General features: G+C 36.1%; 1 protein-coding gene across 22 annotated transcripts in view; it reads right to left on the bottom strand.

The window, feature by feature from the left end:
• Positions 1–20,392, bottom strand: part of INPP4B (inositol polyphosphate-4-phosphatase type II B) — an 811,274-nt gene that overhangs the window by 63,323 nt on the left and 727,559 nt on the right. For all 22 annotated transcript variants that reach the window (XM_001142120.7, XM_024356306.3, XM_054683404.2 and 19 more), the window contains one exon: positions 19,379–19,476. In XM_001142120.7, the coding sequence (XP_001142120.2) occupies positions 19,379–19,476 (98 nt within the window). The remainder of the gene's footprint in view (positions 1–19,378; positions 19,477–20,392) is intronic.

The raw sequence follows: 20,392 nt of genomic DNA on the forward strand, positions 1-20,392 counted from the left end.
CATTTTAAATGAACACATATTGCTTTTAAATAATAAGATGATTTTAAGAGCAATGGGGAACAGAGAATGTGCATGAGAAAAAGAAATAACTTAAATTCTTTTTCTTGGCTTCATGGTAGAACAGTTCATTATATCCTGAAGAACCTAAATTCTTATGATATAAAGACCTGAATTCAAAATTTCCACAGTGTAGTAGGGTGGGATGGATATTTAAACTATTATTAAATCCAGGAAAGTACACTTCAGGCTATGACATAACTCAGTAAAGATTTGTGAAGCAAGGGAAGCACTGGACAATTCTATAAGAATTGGTGGGTGTGGGAGGGCATCCAACAAAGATAATGCTTTGCAGCTACCAAGAGCGTTTGAGGCTGAGGGGAAAATAGCAAAGGCACGAGGCATGAGCCAGTACTGCAGAAACACAGAGTGTGCAGTTCAGAATGTCCCTGGAGTGGTTAGTCCTGGGGCAAGATTTATGAAGGAGAATCATGTTCTGCTCTGCTGGGGAATCTGGGCTTCATCCTAGAAAATGCGGGCAACTGATGAGTTTTAAACAAGTGCTTAACCCCTTCTGGAAAGCCCCTGAGCTTCTTTCTGAAGTCAGGCTTGTACAAATGGCTTTCAAACCATTTTGAAAGCAATACAGAATAAGAAGTTTCCTTTAACACGAGATGAAGACATCACATCTGGAGAGCTGATACATAACAATGCAATTTTAATTAGCAATACTTTATTATGTATTTGAAATTTGCTAACAGAGTAGATTGTAAATGTTCTCACCACACACACACACACACACACACACACACACACACACACAGAGAGAAAGTGATAAGTATCTGAGGTGATGAAGTAGTAATTAGTTTGACTATGGTAATTATTTAATAATGGATATGTATAATACATCATCAAATTGTATGCCTTAGGTATACCTAATCCTTAATTATCAAAAATACCTCAATTTATAAAAAGAAAAAAGCTTACTTTACATAACATCTCACAGCAGTCATACACACACACCCCTCTGTAACAAAAACCTTATGAAATGATATTTACCCTTAGTGTATACATTGCACTCGAAATTTTTCTATTTCATAATTTTTGAAAAATTGTAATTCCAACACACCATATTTATTTAACATTTCCTAGGATCAACATAAAACATTTGCAAAGCCCTGAGTTAGGGCAACCCCATGTCCAAAGTGACTGGGACTGAAGTGACTTTTTCACAAAGTTCATAGTCAGAGGAGGAGTCAAGGCTAAAACTTTGTCTCTTAACTGTTGTACCAGTAATTTCTCCCAAATCTCTGCTGATGTTTTTACCATTGGTAGTACTAAAACCAGCTCTAGTATTAACACAATAGACCAAATTCTTCAGAATGCTGAGACTCCAGAACAGAGCATGATTTATCAAAATAATTTTGTTTCATTATAAACATGGAAATGTTTTAATAAGCCATTTTAAACAGACTATAAGGATCCTAAATGTAAATCAAGCACCTGGCCATCCTTTCCCCATTCCCACCTCATAAAGAGAGTGTGTTAGAATACACAGGCATGATGTCTCATGGAAATTTCATTTCCTCTCTCATGGTGTGCTTCTTACAAGAAAAGTAATTTTGATTTTTTTTTTAACATTTTTAGGCCACTATTTTTATTTCTATAGTGACAAAACTTGCTTTATTCAGAGCACACCTCTGTCAACCCAATACTTGGGGTGCTGCCAGTTTTTTTTTTTTCAACCCAATAAAAATTCTGCAGACCACAGAAATTCAGGTCTGGTTCAGGAAAGCAGTATCATTAATAGTAGCCAGTTTGTTAATAGGTGAGGTTTCAAGATGTAATGACAGATCCTGATGTATCAACTGAAAATTGTGGTGTACACAGAACGTGAATTGATTTTAGGCTTAGACTGTGTCTCCTCAAATGTAAATATAGCCAAAAAGTCTTGCTTTTGCTACTCAGTCCTGCATTATTCTAACACAAAATTTAGACAGGGCAGCTGAGTCTCTATGCATATCTCCATAATAGTATTCTTTTTTTTTTCAAATGGAGTTCAAGAAAGTATTCAGAGGTAAAAGTTACAAGAATGTTTATTGCATTATTGTTTATAATTTTAAATAGCAAAAAAGCTTTAATATGTTCATAAAGAGTAAGAATAAACCAATATATTAATGCAAAGTAATATAAGTAAAAAGGATACACAAATGCCATATGTGTCAACATGGATATATCACAAAAACAATATTGAGCAAAAAAGCACAAATTATAGAAAGATTCATACAAAACAACAGCAATAATATAGTTAAATGTGCAAAACTGTACCATATTTTTATGGATACATAAATATAGAGTAAAATATGTATGAGGCTGCAAAACATCAAATTCAGGATATTGGTGTTCTCATAGGAGGGGAGGATTAAGGGTGGTAACCTGGAGGGGTACAAAGGGAGCTTTTACCCTATCTGTAAATATTTGTTTCTTACGAAAATTCCAAAGCTGAGCAATGGGTTCCCAAATGTGTGCTATGTATGATTTGTTCTTTTTTGTTTGAAACTTTTATAATTGCTTTTCAAAAACAGCACTGAGCCAAGATTCCAGGAAAGTTATTTCTAATGCCAATTCTACTGCTGCTTTGACGTGTAGTCTTGGGCAAATTGCTTAACCCTCTGTCCCTATTTCCTCAACTGCAAAATAAGGGCAAGAATCCGGTCATGCGTCATTGACCAGTAATGGAAAACAATGAATAAAAGTCTTGGCAGAAAAGGCTACATTATTAAATTCTGTGTGACCTCTGAAAAACAGAAGAAGATATTAGTAGCACCTAAAAAAGAGTTCATAGCCTCAGATGGGAAGCCTACTTTCTCAGGTAAAAGTCAGAATGTATCCAAAGTAAGAAACAGTCTCCTCACACACATGCAGTCACATACCCCAGTCACAAACATTCACAAACCCCATGACTATTCTCCTACCTCCCCAATGGAAAAGAACAATCAAGCTGAGAGTCAGGTTTTAGGGCCTATATCCTTGTTAGGTCAAATAGGTTTCTTCAACAAGAAGAGCTCTGACTTTGACATTGACCTGAATCACAGGCAGGGTATTAATAAGTAAACAGGAATGGAACCGTGGCCTTTTAGCTCACTGAACTGTGATGCTAATGATGTCAAATAGCTTCATTCTCTTATGGCCAAATAACTGTGTGGCCAGAAACTGTTCCAAGATGAATCAGAAATTATGGCTGCCTTCCCAGTCCCTAATCTACTCACTTCCCACACTAAGTGGCAAATACAAAATTGCCATGGGATGCACCAGACTCCCACTCTGACGTCCATTGGTGTGATCCATACCCCTTGAAATCAAGACTAGTTCACGAATGGACATGATCTAAACCAGTTGGCACTAAATTCTCATCTTAGCAACTGTTTTAAGGATATGCAAGTGGCCTGTGCTGTTCCAGTTGAGTGAAGCTCCTGAAGAGGAAAGGAACCTCTTCTTAGCCCTTTGGTTGAGCGTGGGGTTAGCTCATAACAGCCATCTTTTAGCCACAAGGAGACCAGATGTAGGATAAAATTAACATAAGAGATAAGAGCAGCCTAATGATAAAATACAAAGGAGATATTGTTTTTTGTTTGTTTTTGTTTTTTGAGACAGAGTCTTACTTTATCACCCAGGCTGGAGTGCAGTGGTGTGACCTCGGCTCACTGCAACCTCTGCCTCCCTGGTTCAAGGCGTTCTCCCGCCTCAGCCTCCCGAGTAGCTGGGATTACAGGCACCCGCCATCATGCCTGGCTAATTTTTGTATTTTTATAGAAATGCGGGTTTCACCATGTTGGCTGGGCTGGTCTCGAACTCCTGACCTCAGGTGATCCACTCGCCTAGGCCTCCCAAAGTGCTGGGATTACAGGCATGAGCCACTGCGCCCATCCTGAGATATTGTTTTATACTGCTGAGTCACTGAACCAACCCTCTCTTGAAACCTACCTTACTGCTAGAATTTTCAGTGAGGTTTATCAGCAAGTTTTCTTTATTGTTTAAGCTAGTTTGAATTAACAGTTTTTGTCATTTGCAATCAAAAGCATTCTAAGGTAAGCAAATTGTTATATATGTATATTCAACATTGACCAGCCACAGTACAAACGTGTACTGTTGATTTAGAATGAGGAAAGGACAAGTCAGAGTATTTCTGGAGGGCAGCAAATCTATCACACCTGCAGTGATGGGTTTAAAACATAGTTCTACATTCTTCGACACTTTTTATTGAGAGACGTGGAATGTATGTCTCCTCAGGTTGAATCTGGGTGGGCTTCTGACTGTCTTTTGACTAATGAAGTATGACGGAAGTAATGCTCTCTGGCTTCTGAGGCCAGGTCTGAACTGATTATGCCTCTCCTGCCTGATAATTCTCTTGGAGCTTGCCGACTGTATTCCTCATTTTGAGATGCTCCCTATAAGAACCCAGCCACTATGCTGGAAGAAGCCCAAGCCACATGGAAGGTCTTGTTTAGGTGCTTAAGTCAACAGTCACAGCTGAGCCCAGCCTTTGAGTGAGGTTATCCCAGGTGCCAGAATGTGAGTACAGAAACCTCCAGATGCCTCCAGTTCTCAGCCCCCAGGTATTCTTCCTTCCATCTGAAGGTCATGGACATCATGGAGCAGAGACAAACCATCCCCAGTTTCCCTTTCTGATACCTAACCCACAGAATCTGTGAGCATAAATAAAATGATTCTGATTTTATAACAGTAAACTTGAGGTAGCTTGTTATCTGGCAATAAACAACCAGAACAGAACAGCTACAATAAAAACAGTTTAAAGAGCTTGTACTTCTAAGTATGAAAAAGTTAACATGATGAACACTGCTTTCACTGCCTACTCTGATGAGTACTATATTCTGTAACATCAAGTCTCTTCTACAATTAATTCTAAAATAATTATAGTTAATTGTACTAGCAAGCAGACAAATGCAATTAGGTAAAATCCATTGAGATATCTTAAAACTGAAAATTATGTTGTTTTAGATACTGTAAAATCTTGAAAAATAAGAACAGACAAAACTCCATCGAAGCCAGCTTTATTTAAATTGCATTTCCAATTTTCAATTTATGAAGAAGGCAATACAAAAAAATCAAATGTCAAGATCCCATCCTGGTCTGAGTTGAATATTTTTGACCTACACACTTTCAGTGTCTTGTCTTAAACAAATTTCAAGGTTGCATCACCCATAGCAAAAGGAAAAAAACAAACTTTAAAAGTAATTTTTAAATTATATCCAAAGCAATATATTAAAAATTCTTCAAAATTTCCTCAATCAACATTATACATTGGAGACCATGGAATATGGTGTTCAGGGAGAAGAATACGACGATAACATATTTTTTTCCTGTTTATATTTTTTTAAAGACAGCATTCATAATTTGATTTCAGAATTTCCAAGCAATTTAAAGTCATGTCAAAAAATCTAAAGATGATTTGTAAAATGGCTCTCCAACTCTAAACTCCAGTCTCCTCAAGATGCCTAAGATAGTTCAAGCACAGACGATAGAGGAGAGTGGGAAAGGAAACAGGAGTATGAGAAGGGCTTTACACAAATCCCCAGTTCAGTATTCTTGTGAGCCAAGTTAAACTGGGTGAACAACTACTTTTGCCCATACTCAAGTGGCCTAGGTGCTGGCACTGAAGGCAGTTGAATGGCCTCCTTTGTTTCACCTAGTCAAACTCCCTCGTCCCTGCATTTTACCCCAACGATAGCCCTAGCAATAAATGGCCCCTTGAGAGTGCATTCTCCACACAGAAGTCTGAAAAACAGACTAAGAATGGATTTCTCAAAATTTAGGCAGAGAAGGGATACAGCTTTTGAGGTGATTTCAGTGTCTTACCTCCCTGCCCGTGCAAGAGCCAGACTGCTAGTGAAATACACCAAGGTCAGATGACAGCCCAGGGAGGCAGACACATAACCAGCCCTTCTCCAAAAACCAAGGGCTCACCTTTTCCATGCCTCTCCTGCTGCCTATAATGTGGAAGGAATTAAATCACCAACTGTAAGAAAGTCAGAGAAAAAGGGAGATGGTTGAGAAGATTGGGGCTTTTTCCAATAGTCACGGTATGTGGCCTACCTCTTCAGGCTCCTGGAGGCAAGGAAGAATGAGGTCTTGAATCTTTCTTACTATACAGAATAAGTTAAATTAATAATTTCTGAGGTATTAGGTATAAATGAGGTAAAATACAGGAAGATGATGAAAATAAAGCTGTGTTGGAAGGCTCCAAAATGAGGAAAGAGGTAATAAGAATATGAAACCTGTAATTTATTCCATTCATATGGCTCCCTTTTTTGACTTGATGTGGTCTCTGATTTGGTAATCTGGGACACTCAAATATTTACAGTTTATCAATGGCAACAAAACATATTAATCCATTAATGTGCTCACACTGTTATTTTCCGACCCACTTGATAAAGATAACTTTATCCTTGAGACTTCAATTTCTCACCCTTACTTAGCCTCTAAGGTGAGTTTCACTCTATCTGACATTCTGTGATGCCGAATTGGGAGAATGACAAAAAAGGTGGAAGAAAAAGTGGACTGGAAACAAAAGACCTTGCAGTTGTGGTTCAGGGAGGAGGAGAACGGTAAATAAAGAGTGAATGTTTGGAAGAGTGCTATGCCAAATAGCTGAGTGAATTACAGAGTTGGAAAACTGGATCTAAAAAGTGAAATAAGAATTTGTTAATTGTCTTTAATTTGATGTTTCATTGAAGGTTAGAACTAACGTAGTCACCTTTAATTGTTTTTCTGTTGATTGGACATCATACTAACAACTTCTTGTTAACAAGAAGTTAAATTCAGACATTTATTTCCAAAAGGGATGATGAGTCTCAATATTTTCAGTATCCATCTTACTTTGCAGTGTTGGACCAAAGAACTTATCCTAATGATGATTTCAGGAGCTCACCTATAGGGGCATTCCAGAAAGAAAAAAGTATGCTTTGTTTGAAAGATTATCAGAGAATCAGTGATTTCACAAAAAAATTTAGGTAAGTCAATATAGATTGCAAAGACTATAGAAATGACAGAGAAGGAGAGAGGCTATTGGATAGGGATGAAGTTTGGTTCAAACAACTGAAAAAGCTTCACAATCAAATTTAACTAGATTGTTGTTTGTTTCTGTTGTTTGTACACAGGAGAAATATAACTCCGTTGAATAGCTCAGTGTACCACAATTATCATCTTAACCATCTCTCTAATATTCATAAGTACATGTGACACTCTTTAGTCACAGAAATTGACAGTGGAAGTTTTAATATTAACTTCTTTTCCCTGGTGAGATAATGGTAGAATTTACTTTGAAGTACAAGGTGTATACAAAGTAATTATTCTCATTTGGCTGACAATGAAATGCAGGCATTGAAAACACCAAATGACTCACCTAAGTGAGCTTTCAATTGAATTTATGTCTTTTGATTTCATGCCATTATGTGCAGACTTACTAGACTGGTATACTGGGAGGCCAGCCAATCTTTGATGAGTAGTAGAATCTGGAATGCAAGAGTTAGACATTCAAAAAAGATGAGAGCCTCAGTGAAGAGAAAATAATAAAGAAAATGTAAGGATGATTGAAAGGCAAGAAAATCTAAGTTTGTACCTACACATACTACGACAGAATAAGGCTAGCTAAAAGATTTGATGACTATAATTTATGAAGACCACCAAATAACATAGACATTGCAACATAGATAGTAACATAGATCAATGTCTGGTTGGCCAAGCAGGTGGACCTTTGTATGTGTATATGCGTGTCTACCTTTGTTGCTTGTACTGCTGTTTGTATTTCATAATTTGATCGTGTCTAAAATTTAAGGGACATTAAAAGTCTATGTAGTTTAACATGCACTGAGGAAATAAAAATTGGATATTATTTCTTCTCACTTTTTCTTTTAAAAAGAAACAGAAGTGCTTCTAAAGATAGTAGTTAAAAAATTCTCTCAATCTTTTTAATGCTAAAAAAGCATTAAAAACTTCAAAAGATTAGTTGCATCAGAGTTTCTTCTGCAATGAGTTTAAAATAAATTTGTAATTACAAGTGTGTAAAAATATATGAACAGAAAATAAAAGTATGGTGCTGGAAATATTACAATATTTAAAAATCTACAATCTTAAATTCACTGCAGAAGCCATTAGACAGCAATGGTGGAGCAGCAGCATATAAATTAAAAGAACATTTGACGGGGAGTCAGAGAACATGGAATTTAGTCTCTCTTCTCCTACTAAAGAGTATGTGAATGACCCCAAGTCTCTCATAGCAAATGATGGGGTTGGACTAGGTCAGTATTTCTTAATCTATGTCCTGGGGAACACTTATTTAAAAAATGCAAATGAGGGTTTCAGATAATTTTTTATATTCCCATAATGAAAAAAAAGCTATTTTAAACAAAATTAATTTAGACACTATAGATTAGGGTTTGCAAACTATGACTTGCAGGCTAACCCCAGGTCATACATTTTTTTATTTTTGTAAATACATTTTTATTAAAACCCAGCCATGTCCATTTTTTGTTTTATTTTATTTTATGTTATTTTATTTTATTTATTTATTTTTTTGAGATGGAGTTTCACTCTTGTTGCCCAGGCTGGAGTGCAATGGCGTGATCTTGGTTCACTGCAACCTCCCACTTACTGGTTCAAGCAATTATCCTGCCTCAGTCTCCTTAGTAGCTGGGATTAGAGGTGCCTGCAACCATGCCTGGCTAATTTTTTGTATTTTTTAGTAGAGAGAGTTTTTCACCATGTTGACCAGGCTGGTCTCAAACTCCTGATCTCAGCTGATCCACCCACCTCAGCCTCCCAAAATTCTGGGATTATAGGTGTGAGCCACCATGCCTGGCCTGATTTGCATATTGTCTATGGCTTATTTTGCCCTATAGTAGCCAAGTTGAGTGGTGACGAGATCATATGGCCCACAATGCTAGAATTATTTACTTTCTGGCTCTTTACAGAAAAACTTTGGCAGCCATCCTACAGACTTTCTCAGAACCTTCAATGTGATACTGTGAATTCCAAAATAATTTCACTATTTAATCCTTGTATCACTCAACAATTATTAACAGAAATAGTGTTACTTTTCATAGTCTTCATTAACTATTTCCAAGATCCAACAGCTTTCTGCTGTTCTCTGACTCTTTAAAACAACCAACTAAATGACTTAACTTATACCATGCATTCAACAAATGTTAATGGAATAGAAACAACGTGCTAGTCCTCCTGGAGCTTACATTCTGGTAAGGAGTCCTGTCAAATAATGTAAATGACATATTGCATGCTACATGATGATAGAGGCTATAAAAAAACTTTAAGAGAGAAGGGTTCCAGCGGGCAAGAGATTGCAATTTTAAAGAGGGTGTTTAAGAAAGGCCTTACTGAGAAAGTGACATTTAGGCAAAGACTTAGAGGAGGTGAGTGAGTGACCTATGAGGGGGAAGGCATTTAAGATAGGGCATAGAGCCACTAAAAAGTCCCAAGAAACAGCAAGAGGTCCATGAGGGGCAGAAGTCAGTGTGGAGCAGAGTGAGGTAAGTGTGAGAGAAAGCGGTGGAGAGGGATCAAAGGATCAAAGGGGTTGACTGTATGGTGCCTTAGAGGCCACCGTAAAAATGTAGGTTTTTATTCTGAAAACAAACAAACAAACAACAACAACAACAAAATAAACTAACAACATTGGGGGTTACTGGAAGAGTTTTAGGAGACACATAATGAGACTTTCATTTTAAAACAGTCACTTTGGATGTAGTGGATACGAATGGACTGAATGAGAAGTGAGAGAAGAAACAAAGATGCTGGGAGGAAGCTGTTGCCAAAACCTAGAAGAGGTAAGAAGGGTTTTGCACAGGGTAGTAGCAATGCAGGTGGTGAGAACTGGTGGCATATATTTTGGAAGTGGAGCCAGTAAGATTTTCTGATGGACTGGAAAGGGGACGTGAAAGAGGCGACTCAAGGGTGGCTATTTTTTTCCCCAAAGCAACTAAAAGGTTGAAATTAATATAAACGTACATGGGGAAGACTGTAGGAAGAACAGCTTTTTTAAGGGCTTATCAGGAACAAAGATTAAGGTGCTAAGCAGGATACAAGAGTTTAAGGAAGAGATATGGGCTGGAGATGTAGATATGAAGATTGATAGTTAATAGCAGGTATTTAAAGCAACTAGGCTGTGTTCAATTGGGGAGCAGAGTAGACATGCATGGACTGAATCCTAGGTCACTCCAGCATCAGATGTTGGAAAGATAATGAGGAATAGAGATTTAAAAGAAGCAGCCATAGAGCAGGAGAAATCACAGAGTGTGGTGGCTGGGAAGCCAAGTGACAAAAGAAGTAAGAAATAACTATGTCACACTTGTTACTAGATCAAGGAAGATGAGGACAAATGACTCAGCATTGAGTTTAACAATGCAGGCTCTTGACAGAAACAGTTTCCATTAAGTTACATGGATAAAAGACTTACTGAAATGAGTTTAGGTGAAAAATGGGTGGTGAAAAATTTTAATTCCACTTTTATCTACTCTTTTTGGGACATTTTCAAACTTAAGCTTGTCCTGCAGTATAACATAATATTCCTCTCTATTGCCAATCCCTTTTACACATTTTTATGTGTCTATGCAATGACAAATATGAACAATATATGAAGAATTCCTCAGCCATCTCGATGTTTCCAAATATACATATGTTTTAAATAAAATATGCAAAATATTTGGATAACTGACTGGTTTTTTCATTTATATATTTGGATGTCTACATGGTATGACAATTGAGATGTTTATAAAACAAAGTTATTAGAAGTAAATTTTGTTTATTACTATGTAATAGTCTAATGTATAGTTTCTGCTGGAATGACATTCATGTGTTAATTTAAGAAAATCCTTGTATCTTCTTATATCTTTAAACCCTTATGTCTTCAAGTCTGTTAAAAATACCATATAAAGCCCTGTAATATTCAGATTATTCTTTGTGTTTAGGAAATTTAGACACACTTACTTAGCTTAACATTATAAATCAAGGTAATCTCACATTGAACAGAATCATCATTACTGCTGAGTTGTTTTACATATATGTTTTGCTTAGGTCATTCAACTATTAATATTTGTTAAAACAATAGATAAATAAAAGATGAACAGTTTTAACATTCTGGGAAATTTCATCTTCTTTTACACTCATGTCCAGAGTATAATGCAGTGCAAAAACATAACCTTTGAAATTTGACAGCTAACTCTATCACATCTTATAAATCCAAGCAAGTGGTTCTCAGGTCTTACTGTGCAGGCAGAATCACCAGGAGGGCTTGTTAAAACACACAATCTTGGCCCCACAGCCAGATGTGGATTTGTTTGAAATTACTCTTGTATGTGTAAAAAGCAAGGAAAGATACTGAGTAGCACAGGGGTCGATGATGCTGATGAATCGCTGATATGCCCTCATTTCTATATGTACCATTCCCATTCTGCTGTTTATCACAGGAAACCTCATCTTCCAGGCTAACTTACACTTAACTCTGGGCAATGAGGAGCCAGAGCGAGAGTCAAGGACAGGAGGAAGATAGAAGCCAGCCTGCTGCTTCCCCACCTTTCTGTTTCTTAAGGGCCTGTGGAAGTGGTTATATCTTTTCTATGGCTCCAGCTCCCACTGGGAAACTTTTCCATTCACAGTCCCAGGTTTTGCTAGACAGTCCTCAACAACACTCTAGATCCAGATGTATAGCCCCAGCTTTTGGCCTCTGGTGACACTACCTTTGTCCTTTTAGCACCTGGGTTAGTAGCAACTCAGTATTGCTAAACTCTTGGTGACTTGACTTCAAAAAACCCTGCTTAATTTGTCAATTCTTAGACTTCTTGATTTCCTGTCTGGGGCCTGATGAATACTGCCATTGAGAACTTGGCATTATTTTTTAATTTTACCTCAGTATAGCCTAGGCTAATATCCTAACTCAATTGTCCTTCTCTTCCTGATCTTGTTTGCAGGTTAACCCCTTCTTGCATAAGCTTGACCTCCTCCTCAAAGTTTACAGACAGTGAAAATGATGCAGAGAGAAAAGAGATATTTGGAAGGGAGAGCATGATGATGAATGGGCAAAGTTTAACAGTGCTTTTTGTCACTGTTGAAGCTTAGTTGAGAGAAAAAATGGCCACCTCTGAAGTCACTGTTCTGTAATGTGGAGAGGCTCTCTTAACATTCAGAAAGGATCTCTTTATATAAATGTGAACTGTTCAGAGGAAACCGAGTATTACCATGTATGGAAAAATGATTAATAACTTAGAAATTACTGTAGAACCTGGGAAATAGTTAACTTGTATCAGAAAGTCTCTGTGCTAATCAGAAACAATCTGATTGTTTGAAGACCTTTTGTGGGTGAAGTCTGGGAATCCAGGCTCAAGATAAGTGACAGTTTCTAAGGATAGAGGGCTCTGAAAAGCAGAAATGAGAAATATCAACCATACCATGTTCTAAGAAAGTGAAAGCAGCACATTGAAATTTGTGGCAGCAATGAACCACATTGGGATGTTGTGAGTATCAACACACATGGATTCCAATTTTAGGTAAATAAGCAGAAAGTGGATTGGTATTCAGATGTACCCTTTTTTGTTTATGGAGCATTGCCCATTTATGTGGCACACACAGCTGGTGCCATCAGTATTGATTCCACCAGTTATTTTTGGGGTCTGTGACAGAGCTCATCAAATCACCACTATGAAGGAAATACTTAAGTAGCTTCAATTCTCATCGTTAGATAAAATGTAGTGCAACTCTTCTCTCTGATATATGTACCAACTATATATCAATTTATACTCTGTTTCTCAGTGATATTATCCTTTTCTAGTACAAGGTATCTGTTAACATGTGATACTGATTGCTTTTCCAGTCTGTGGTTTTGGAACAGTATGGAGAGTCCAACAGTGCAGTTTGCTAAAGAAGTCTGCCAAAACCTAGTGTTGATTTCTTCCAGAGCACAATCTGTGTTATAAATGTTGTAGCTAGTTTTCTGATTCTCAGCTTTACCCTCATTTGTATCAATTTGTAAGTTTATTATACAAGGAATATGATTCTGTGTTTCTTAGTAGCCTTGTTCTTTTCTTTCATTTTGGAAACAAAATCTAATAATCTCATTCAGAAAAGCATTATCACATACTTGTTCTGGAAAAATTATCTTGATGTACTAGAGAGTTCTCTCCTGTGTTGGAAAAATTTGGTACATATTCAATGGCTATTTGGACAGAGTATTCAATATTAGGGGTGAGTTGCTCCATTATTTGACCTAATAAAATTCAATTTTAGATATTCCACATTGTACTTAGAGTAAAGTTCCTCCTTCTCACCTGCTTCTGTGAAATCCTCTCATGGGAAGGTTTACTTGTCCCAATGGAGTCCTTTTACTTTTTATAAATTTCATATTATTTTTAGTTTCTATAATTTTCTTTCTAATTGTACCTTGACTTAAGCCATCTTTGCTCCATGACTCTATATTTTAAATAAGATTTAAGATAAATTGAAATACTAAAAATGGAAAATGCTAGCTAAAAATATAAATTCAAAGGACACAGAAAACCTTAATATAAATAAATTGTGCCCTATTAACTAAATGTACTAAATGTTAGTTTACTTAAACTAAACCTAAGTCCTTGACATGCACTCACAGCTTTTACAAATTATATTTAAGGGTTATATCTTAATAATTATTCTAAAAGAATTTAAAAGGACATCAGAGAGAACCATGGTTGATCAGATTTTTAGTTGGTAAGGTGGATGTGAACAAAGTCTTTTTTTTTGAAGCTTTTCCTCTGAAGCAACCAAAGGACCGTGAGAGACGTGAGAGAAAGTGTTGTATCAGCAGAGGTCTGAAGACCAACCCCAGACTATATTTAGGATTCTTTCAAAACCTTTGTATCAGTCTTCAAGAGTTTTCTGTGACCTTTTGCTGGAATTCTTCAGGTGTTAAAGGGCCTCAGCCAGGTATGGCAGATATTTCTTTTCCCTGGAAGCCAGAGGACTACGTTTTCAGTCTCTATATCATATGAGAGGCCTAGTCCTCTTCTGTCTTACGACTTCTGGTTAGCTTTCTGGCTAGTCTCAGGGGGCCTCATCATTGTTACCTCCCTAGAACCTCTCAGCAGGATCAAGTATAGATCCTTTGCCCATAACTTCCACCCTGAAATTTCCTACTGTCTTTAAACATTCATCAATTTACCACCTTGGAAAAATAAAGACTCAAGAAAAACTCTCTCACTTGATTCTATTGCGTTCAGCTTATTTTTTAATTTCTCTATTTGTATCCACTGTTAAGTTTCCTAAGGGAGTAGCTTTCACCACTCTGTTTCTCTAATTATACAACATGCATTCTCTCCTTAATTGCCTGTAATGTGATTTCAGTCCATGCTTTTTATTAAAGACTCCATTAAATGCCGTTAATGAGTCACAATCATCAAATCCAATAGCTTCACTTTCATCCTCATTCTTCTTTCATCAACACATTAGATATTTTTGCTCATTTTCACGTGGATGTTACTCTTCTCATTTAGCTTATTTGACTCAATCTCCAATAATTTCTACTTTTTATGGGATCCTTAGTCTTCCTTTCCTTACACTTATGAATGTTCTCATTTTATAATGTATGTTTTCTATGTGGACTACATAGAAAACTATTCAAATAATTCCCCTGAAATTAGTTATCTATAAAATATTGGGTTCTTATCCTATTTCCTTATTTTTATAAATATAAGTGATGCAGATGATGTTTTATTTTTCCTGGTGCAAAAATAAAATCTGTGACAATGCATAACTATACAACGGGTGTCAGAAGTGATTGGTAGAAAGTAAAATTTTTTGAACAACAGCAACAACAAAACTAAAGTATTCAGAAAAGGAATCAACACTCCAAAAGAGCAACTATTGTTTCAGAAAGAGGTTTAGCCTTAATGTAGATTATTCTTTGATTACCTTGAGTCATTAAATTGAAAGCTACCAGGGCATAGACCATATCTTACTCATCTTTCATCATCCAAACTGAATAGAACAGACTTTTATATATAATATTATCTCCACCAATATCTGCTAAATTTAATGTGAGGCTTACAGTAAAAATTGTTCATAAACACACACACACACACACACACACACACACACTACATTCTACATGCCCTCATTACAATACTAAATTTTTTTTTCTAAAAAGTATTTTATATACAATCCTTATTGATGTAGTTGATGAAACACTATATATAAAACACTGGAATGTCAAATATTATATAAAAAGTATAGAACAGGTTAAAAAAAAGCCCTGTTTTTCTTTCTTAGCTCACAGTGCTAGTAAGCTCACTCTTATAGTGCTAGCATAGGAATCATTATGGTACAATTTCATTAGAGCCGTATGACAATATCCTTCTTCTTTGTTTCAGATAAAGCACAAAAGATATGGGCATTATTATTAGAGAAAGGACAGATAATTTAGCTGTAATACTTTGACAGTTGGTCCCTCCTCCCTTAAAGGGAAGAGGAAGACAGAAGGGGCTTTATCCACTTCCTTCAGAAGCCCTGAATCATGTATGAGACGCAGTGGTGACTTTAAACACAGAGCAGTTTGTGTTAGTGATTTACAGAAGTACTATTTTATTTTATTTCTAACACAAAATGTAAGTGTCTGAATGCTTTAGGTAGGCATGAAAGGGAATGTGAAGGATGTCTGAGATCATCAAGCCCAACAGGAAGATTAGAGTGAGAAAAAGGAGAAGCACTAATAACTGCCACACTGCAATTCCCAGGCTGATCAAAGGGGCCAGTGAATATCACAGGTAGGGCCTGAGGGGAAGTAACTTCTGAAGATTTCTTTTGCCTTAGAGTCAGCAGAACAACTGTCTGAGAGCTGCATCACATACAAAGGAGATTTGGTGGGAGAAACACACAATACATGTGCCCAGATAGAGTAGTCATCAACAGCTTTGTCCATCAGATATACAAGTTGTCCCTTGGTACCCAAGGAGGATTGGATCCAAGACCCCAGAAGATACCAAAATCACAGACGCTCAATTTTCTTATATAAAATGACACAGTGTTTGCAAATAACCTAAGCACATCATCCCCTATACTTTAAATTACCTCTAGATTACTTATAATACTTCATGCAATATAAATTCTACGTAAATAGCTGTTATACTATATTTTAAACATTTTAATAATATTTTTGTCATTGCATATTTATTTTTATTTTTTTCAAATATTTTTTATCTGGGGTTGATTGAATCTGCCAACACAGAACACACATATACTGAGGGCCAACAATATAGTACTTTCTGCAGATGAAGATTCAGCAAAGATTTACAGGAAAGGAACTTTTGGGATTCCTATATGTGGCCTCTTTCTCTGTAACAGGCACATCCCAGTTCTAGATCCCATGAATTCCCCAAAAGAAAGACAGACACAGAAGCCACCCTGCCCTATCAAGACTTCCACTAATGGTCTTTCTACAGTTGCAAGGAAGATGGGGGTGGAGGATAATAATATTTGAACTTGGCTGAATATTTATTCCAAATGAAACTGAGATTTTAAATAGTCTAAAAGCACTAGACCATGCTAAACATATTGAAAGGGCATGTTGATTGGCAACTTTAATTATCCATTCCCCTATCTGCAATTACTAACTTCTAAAGGTTGGTGAGTGCTTCATAAAACTGGTAGTAGTTACTGAAATAAAACTATTCCATGTTTGTAGATTGCTGAATTGTGACTATAAACTAGAATTGCTACAAATATAACAGAATTAGAAGACATTTTAGGAAGAATATTTAGTCCACAAATGTTTCTATATGAGAAGAGTAAAAAGATGAGAGCACTTGACTGGGAGTGAATATATAAGCTAAAATTAATTTATCATTAAGTCCTGATATCACAAAAGTCAGGGATATCCCTTAAAGTTAAGAAAATCTTTGGAGAAGAAACATTTTTTTACTTCAAAAATAGAATTCACCTACTTACTTCATAAATCATTTAAAAAGAGAATCAGTAAATTAATAGTCTGCACATCCATAATGAATTAAAAAGTGACAGCAATATGTTTAAGAAATTAACCTATCCTTTAACATTGACACAAATTATCCCTTGATTTCACTATGAAAGAAGGAAAATAATAGATTATATGGATTATGGATATGACCCAGCATGATAGTTCTTTCCTTCTTAGTAAATGGCCTAACCTCTACTCATGCTCTTATAAAAGCTTTATGTTTTTTCCTTAAATAGAGCAGAACTCAAATCATTCTTTGGCTTGCAATATGTCTACAGGAGGAATAAACCCATATGTCATCATAATTGTATAGATTGGACTTGTACTTTTGTTATGGAGCACAACCACAGCCATACTACAACTCCATTCTGTGTCAAATAGAGTTGTCTCAAAAATATAGGAAACAAAATATCAGAAAACAATCCTGTATGTTCAGACAACTGTGTAAGCAATGAAATGCAATTGGTTTTATACAAAATTCCATCTTGTTTGCAAGGAGAGAAATATATCTACATGTTTTGAAAAACACTTGTTTATATTTAATTGGCAATATATAGAATCACATGTTGTTGTTGTTGTTATTTTGAGACAGAGTCTCACAATGTCACCCAGGCTGGAGTGCTGTGGCACAATCTTGGCTCACTGCAACTTCTGTCTCCCGGGCTCAAGCCATACTCCCACCCCTCAGCCTCCTGAGTAGCTGGGATCACAGACACATACCACCATGCCCGGCTAATTTTTGTATTTTCTGTAGAGATGGGGTTTCACCATGTTGCCCGGGCTAAAACTTTTTAAACTTATATTCCTATGAAGAGTTTAAGTTACTTGAATATAGAATTATTTTGTATTTCAACAGTACCTATACATATTTCTTTAGCAATATGATTGTTTTAAGTATAGTACTGAAAGTCCACACAGACTTTGCCAACAACCTACTTTGTAATATATATTTCGAGTAAGGATGGCATATTATTAGTTCTCAAACATTAGCATGAATCAGAAGTCACCTCAAAGGCCTATTAAAACACAGACTTGGCGAGAGTTTAGTAGATTCACAGTGTGGCCTGCGAATTTGCATTGCTAACAAGTTTCCTGGTGATGCTGATGCTGCTGGCCTGGGGACCACAAATACTTTTCAAGAATTAATATAAGAAATATAATTTTTATCAAGCTACTGACAAAAATTCTGAGATTTTTTTTCCAAATTGTAAGTAATTTGTTAAAAAATCATTAACATCCAAGTTATAATAAACTCTTTTTTCATTAATTGCTAAAGAAAAATAGTTTTACTTACATTATTAACTTTTCAGGTAATTAACAAATTTAACACTTAAAGTATGCTTGCTACCAAAGAATCTCCATGTACTTAAATTCATTTTGGCAAAAAATAATATTTGATTTGACATAAAATAATATAAATCATAATATAAAATCTGCAAGTGACATTTTTTAACTATCCACACATGGGCACGCATATGCCACTGTAATATTTGGATACCACATTCATTAGGTTATGAAGACATAAACACTCTGCCACCTGAGCTATTTCACACCAGCGAGCAAATTGTTCATGATTACACAACAAATAGTAACAAGTAGACTTTGATTACAGTTTTTGGTTAAAATATTATAATTTTCCTACTTTATTAAAACTTAGCTTATCATTGTGAATATCTCAACATATTTATACTATTTATAGATGAATTCCAAATACATTCCCAGCTCTCTGATTTTGGACTGCTCAAATGTTATGTGCTTAATACGATGGGGAAAAGAAATGTAGAATTGAACAAAGGCCCTTTCCAAAACAAATTCCAAATGTGTAAAACACATTTTTAAAAGCTTGGGTGCTTTAACTTTTTTTGCATAAAATATTGCAATACATATATTTAATAAGTTAGTTCCCTCATTCACATTGACTTATTTTGTTCAACTGGTATTATATCTGATGTTCTCCTGCATGTGTGTCCTATGTCTGATGTTGCTTATAAATGGAGACTTAAATCTTTAGTAAAGTCTTTTATATGGTTAAGAATTATACAAAATTTTTATCAGACTAATTAAAATGTCTAATTATAAGGTCCATATTTTTATTATTTGGCATTTTCCAGTGGCAATGAAATTAATGTCTCAGAATGAACAGCAGGACACATTCAAGAAGGCAATCAAGAGAATGATGCAGGTGTTGGCCATGCTACCTTGGCAATCAGTCTTTTTGGATCAGATAATTTCAAAATCACTCTCACATCCCTACCCCTGCTTCTGTAGTCCACTGACCTCTATGTCTGACCTCTTCTAAAGATTTATAATCAAGAAGCTATTATTGCTGTCTTCTCTAACTCACATACTTACAATCAGGAGGCATCTTTTCCATAAATATCTTGTAATATTCTTGTAGAAGTTCGAAGTTTTCCTGATTAATACTTTCTTGCAAAGAGACATCTCCAAACCTACAAACAGAAGAAAGAAAACAGCTGTGGGTTATAAAATGGTACCAAAAAGTAACACATTTTACCTTTCTTTTTTAAATAGATTGGAATAATTTCCTAAGGAAAGAGTCTGTCTCATTTTTCAAGCTACAATGCACAATGGTGATTTCAAACATATTCCAGTCTCCACTGGCCCTGATTTCACTAATTGCTTCTAACACCTCAAATATCCTCACAATCATCAAATGTGAACCTAGATAAAATACCATGTATAAAACACCAGTCTCTGTGCATGGACATAATTGATATTAGTTTCCCTATCCTACTCCACACCTCTGTGGCAGGCCTGCATCCCTGTATGTGTTTTAAAAAACTTTTCTTACTATCTATCCAATCATCCATTTCACTCATGGCAGCTGAGGGAGGGGACCAGAAGACCAGCACTGGACACTGGGCTGCACGCAGTCTTGCCCACACTATCAACTGCTGTAGGCACACATAGAGCCAGATTTCCCAGACAGTAGATCATTTCTGCCGACATTTTTTTCTGTTCATATCGTGAAGTCAAATGGTTCTGTACACGTAGTCTTCCACGGCTTGTTCAAGACAAACCTGTCTACCTGTGTGTCACTAACCTTGTGTTATCTTTGAGAATTTCCCAAGTTCAAAGGTAAAACCCACTTGTCTCCCTATAAAAGGATGCTATGTAAATGGCTTCCAATATGTATCTTCATCAAAATCTATATTTCTAGGTGTGAATAGAAAATATCAGTGTGCATTTTCCAACTCCACTTCAAATATAACATAACCCAAAACTAAAACTGCTTCCTCCTTTGAACCATTGCTAAGCATGTCCCCAATATTTTGGCATTAATTCAGGTTCAAAATCTAGGCATCATTTTGGATTTCCTCTTTTCCTCACCTTACCCACTATTCC

This window comes from Pan troglodytes, chromosome 3, assembly GCF_028858775.2.
Source record: "Pan troglodytes isolate AG18354 chromosome 3, NHGRI_mPanTro3-v2.0_pri, whole genome shotgun sequence".
Lineage (NCBI taxonomy): Eukaryota > Metazoa > Chordata > Mammalia > Primates > Hominidae > Pan > Pan troglodytes.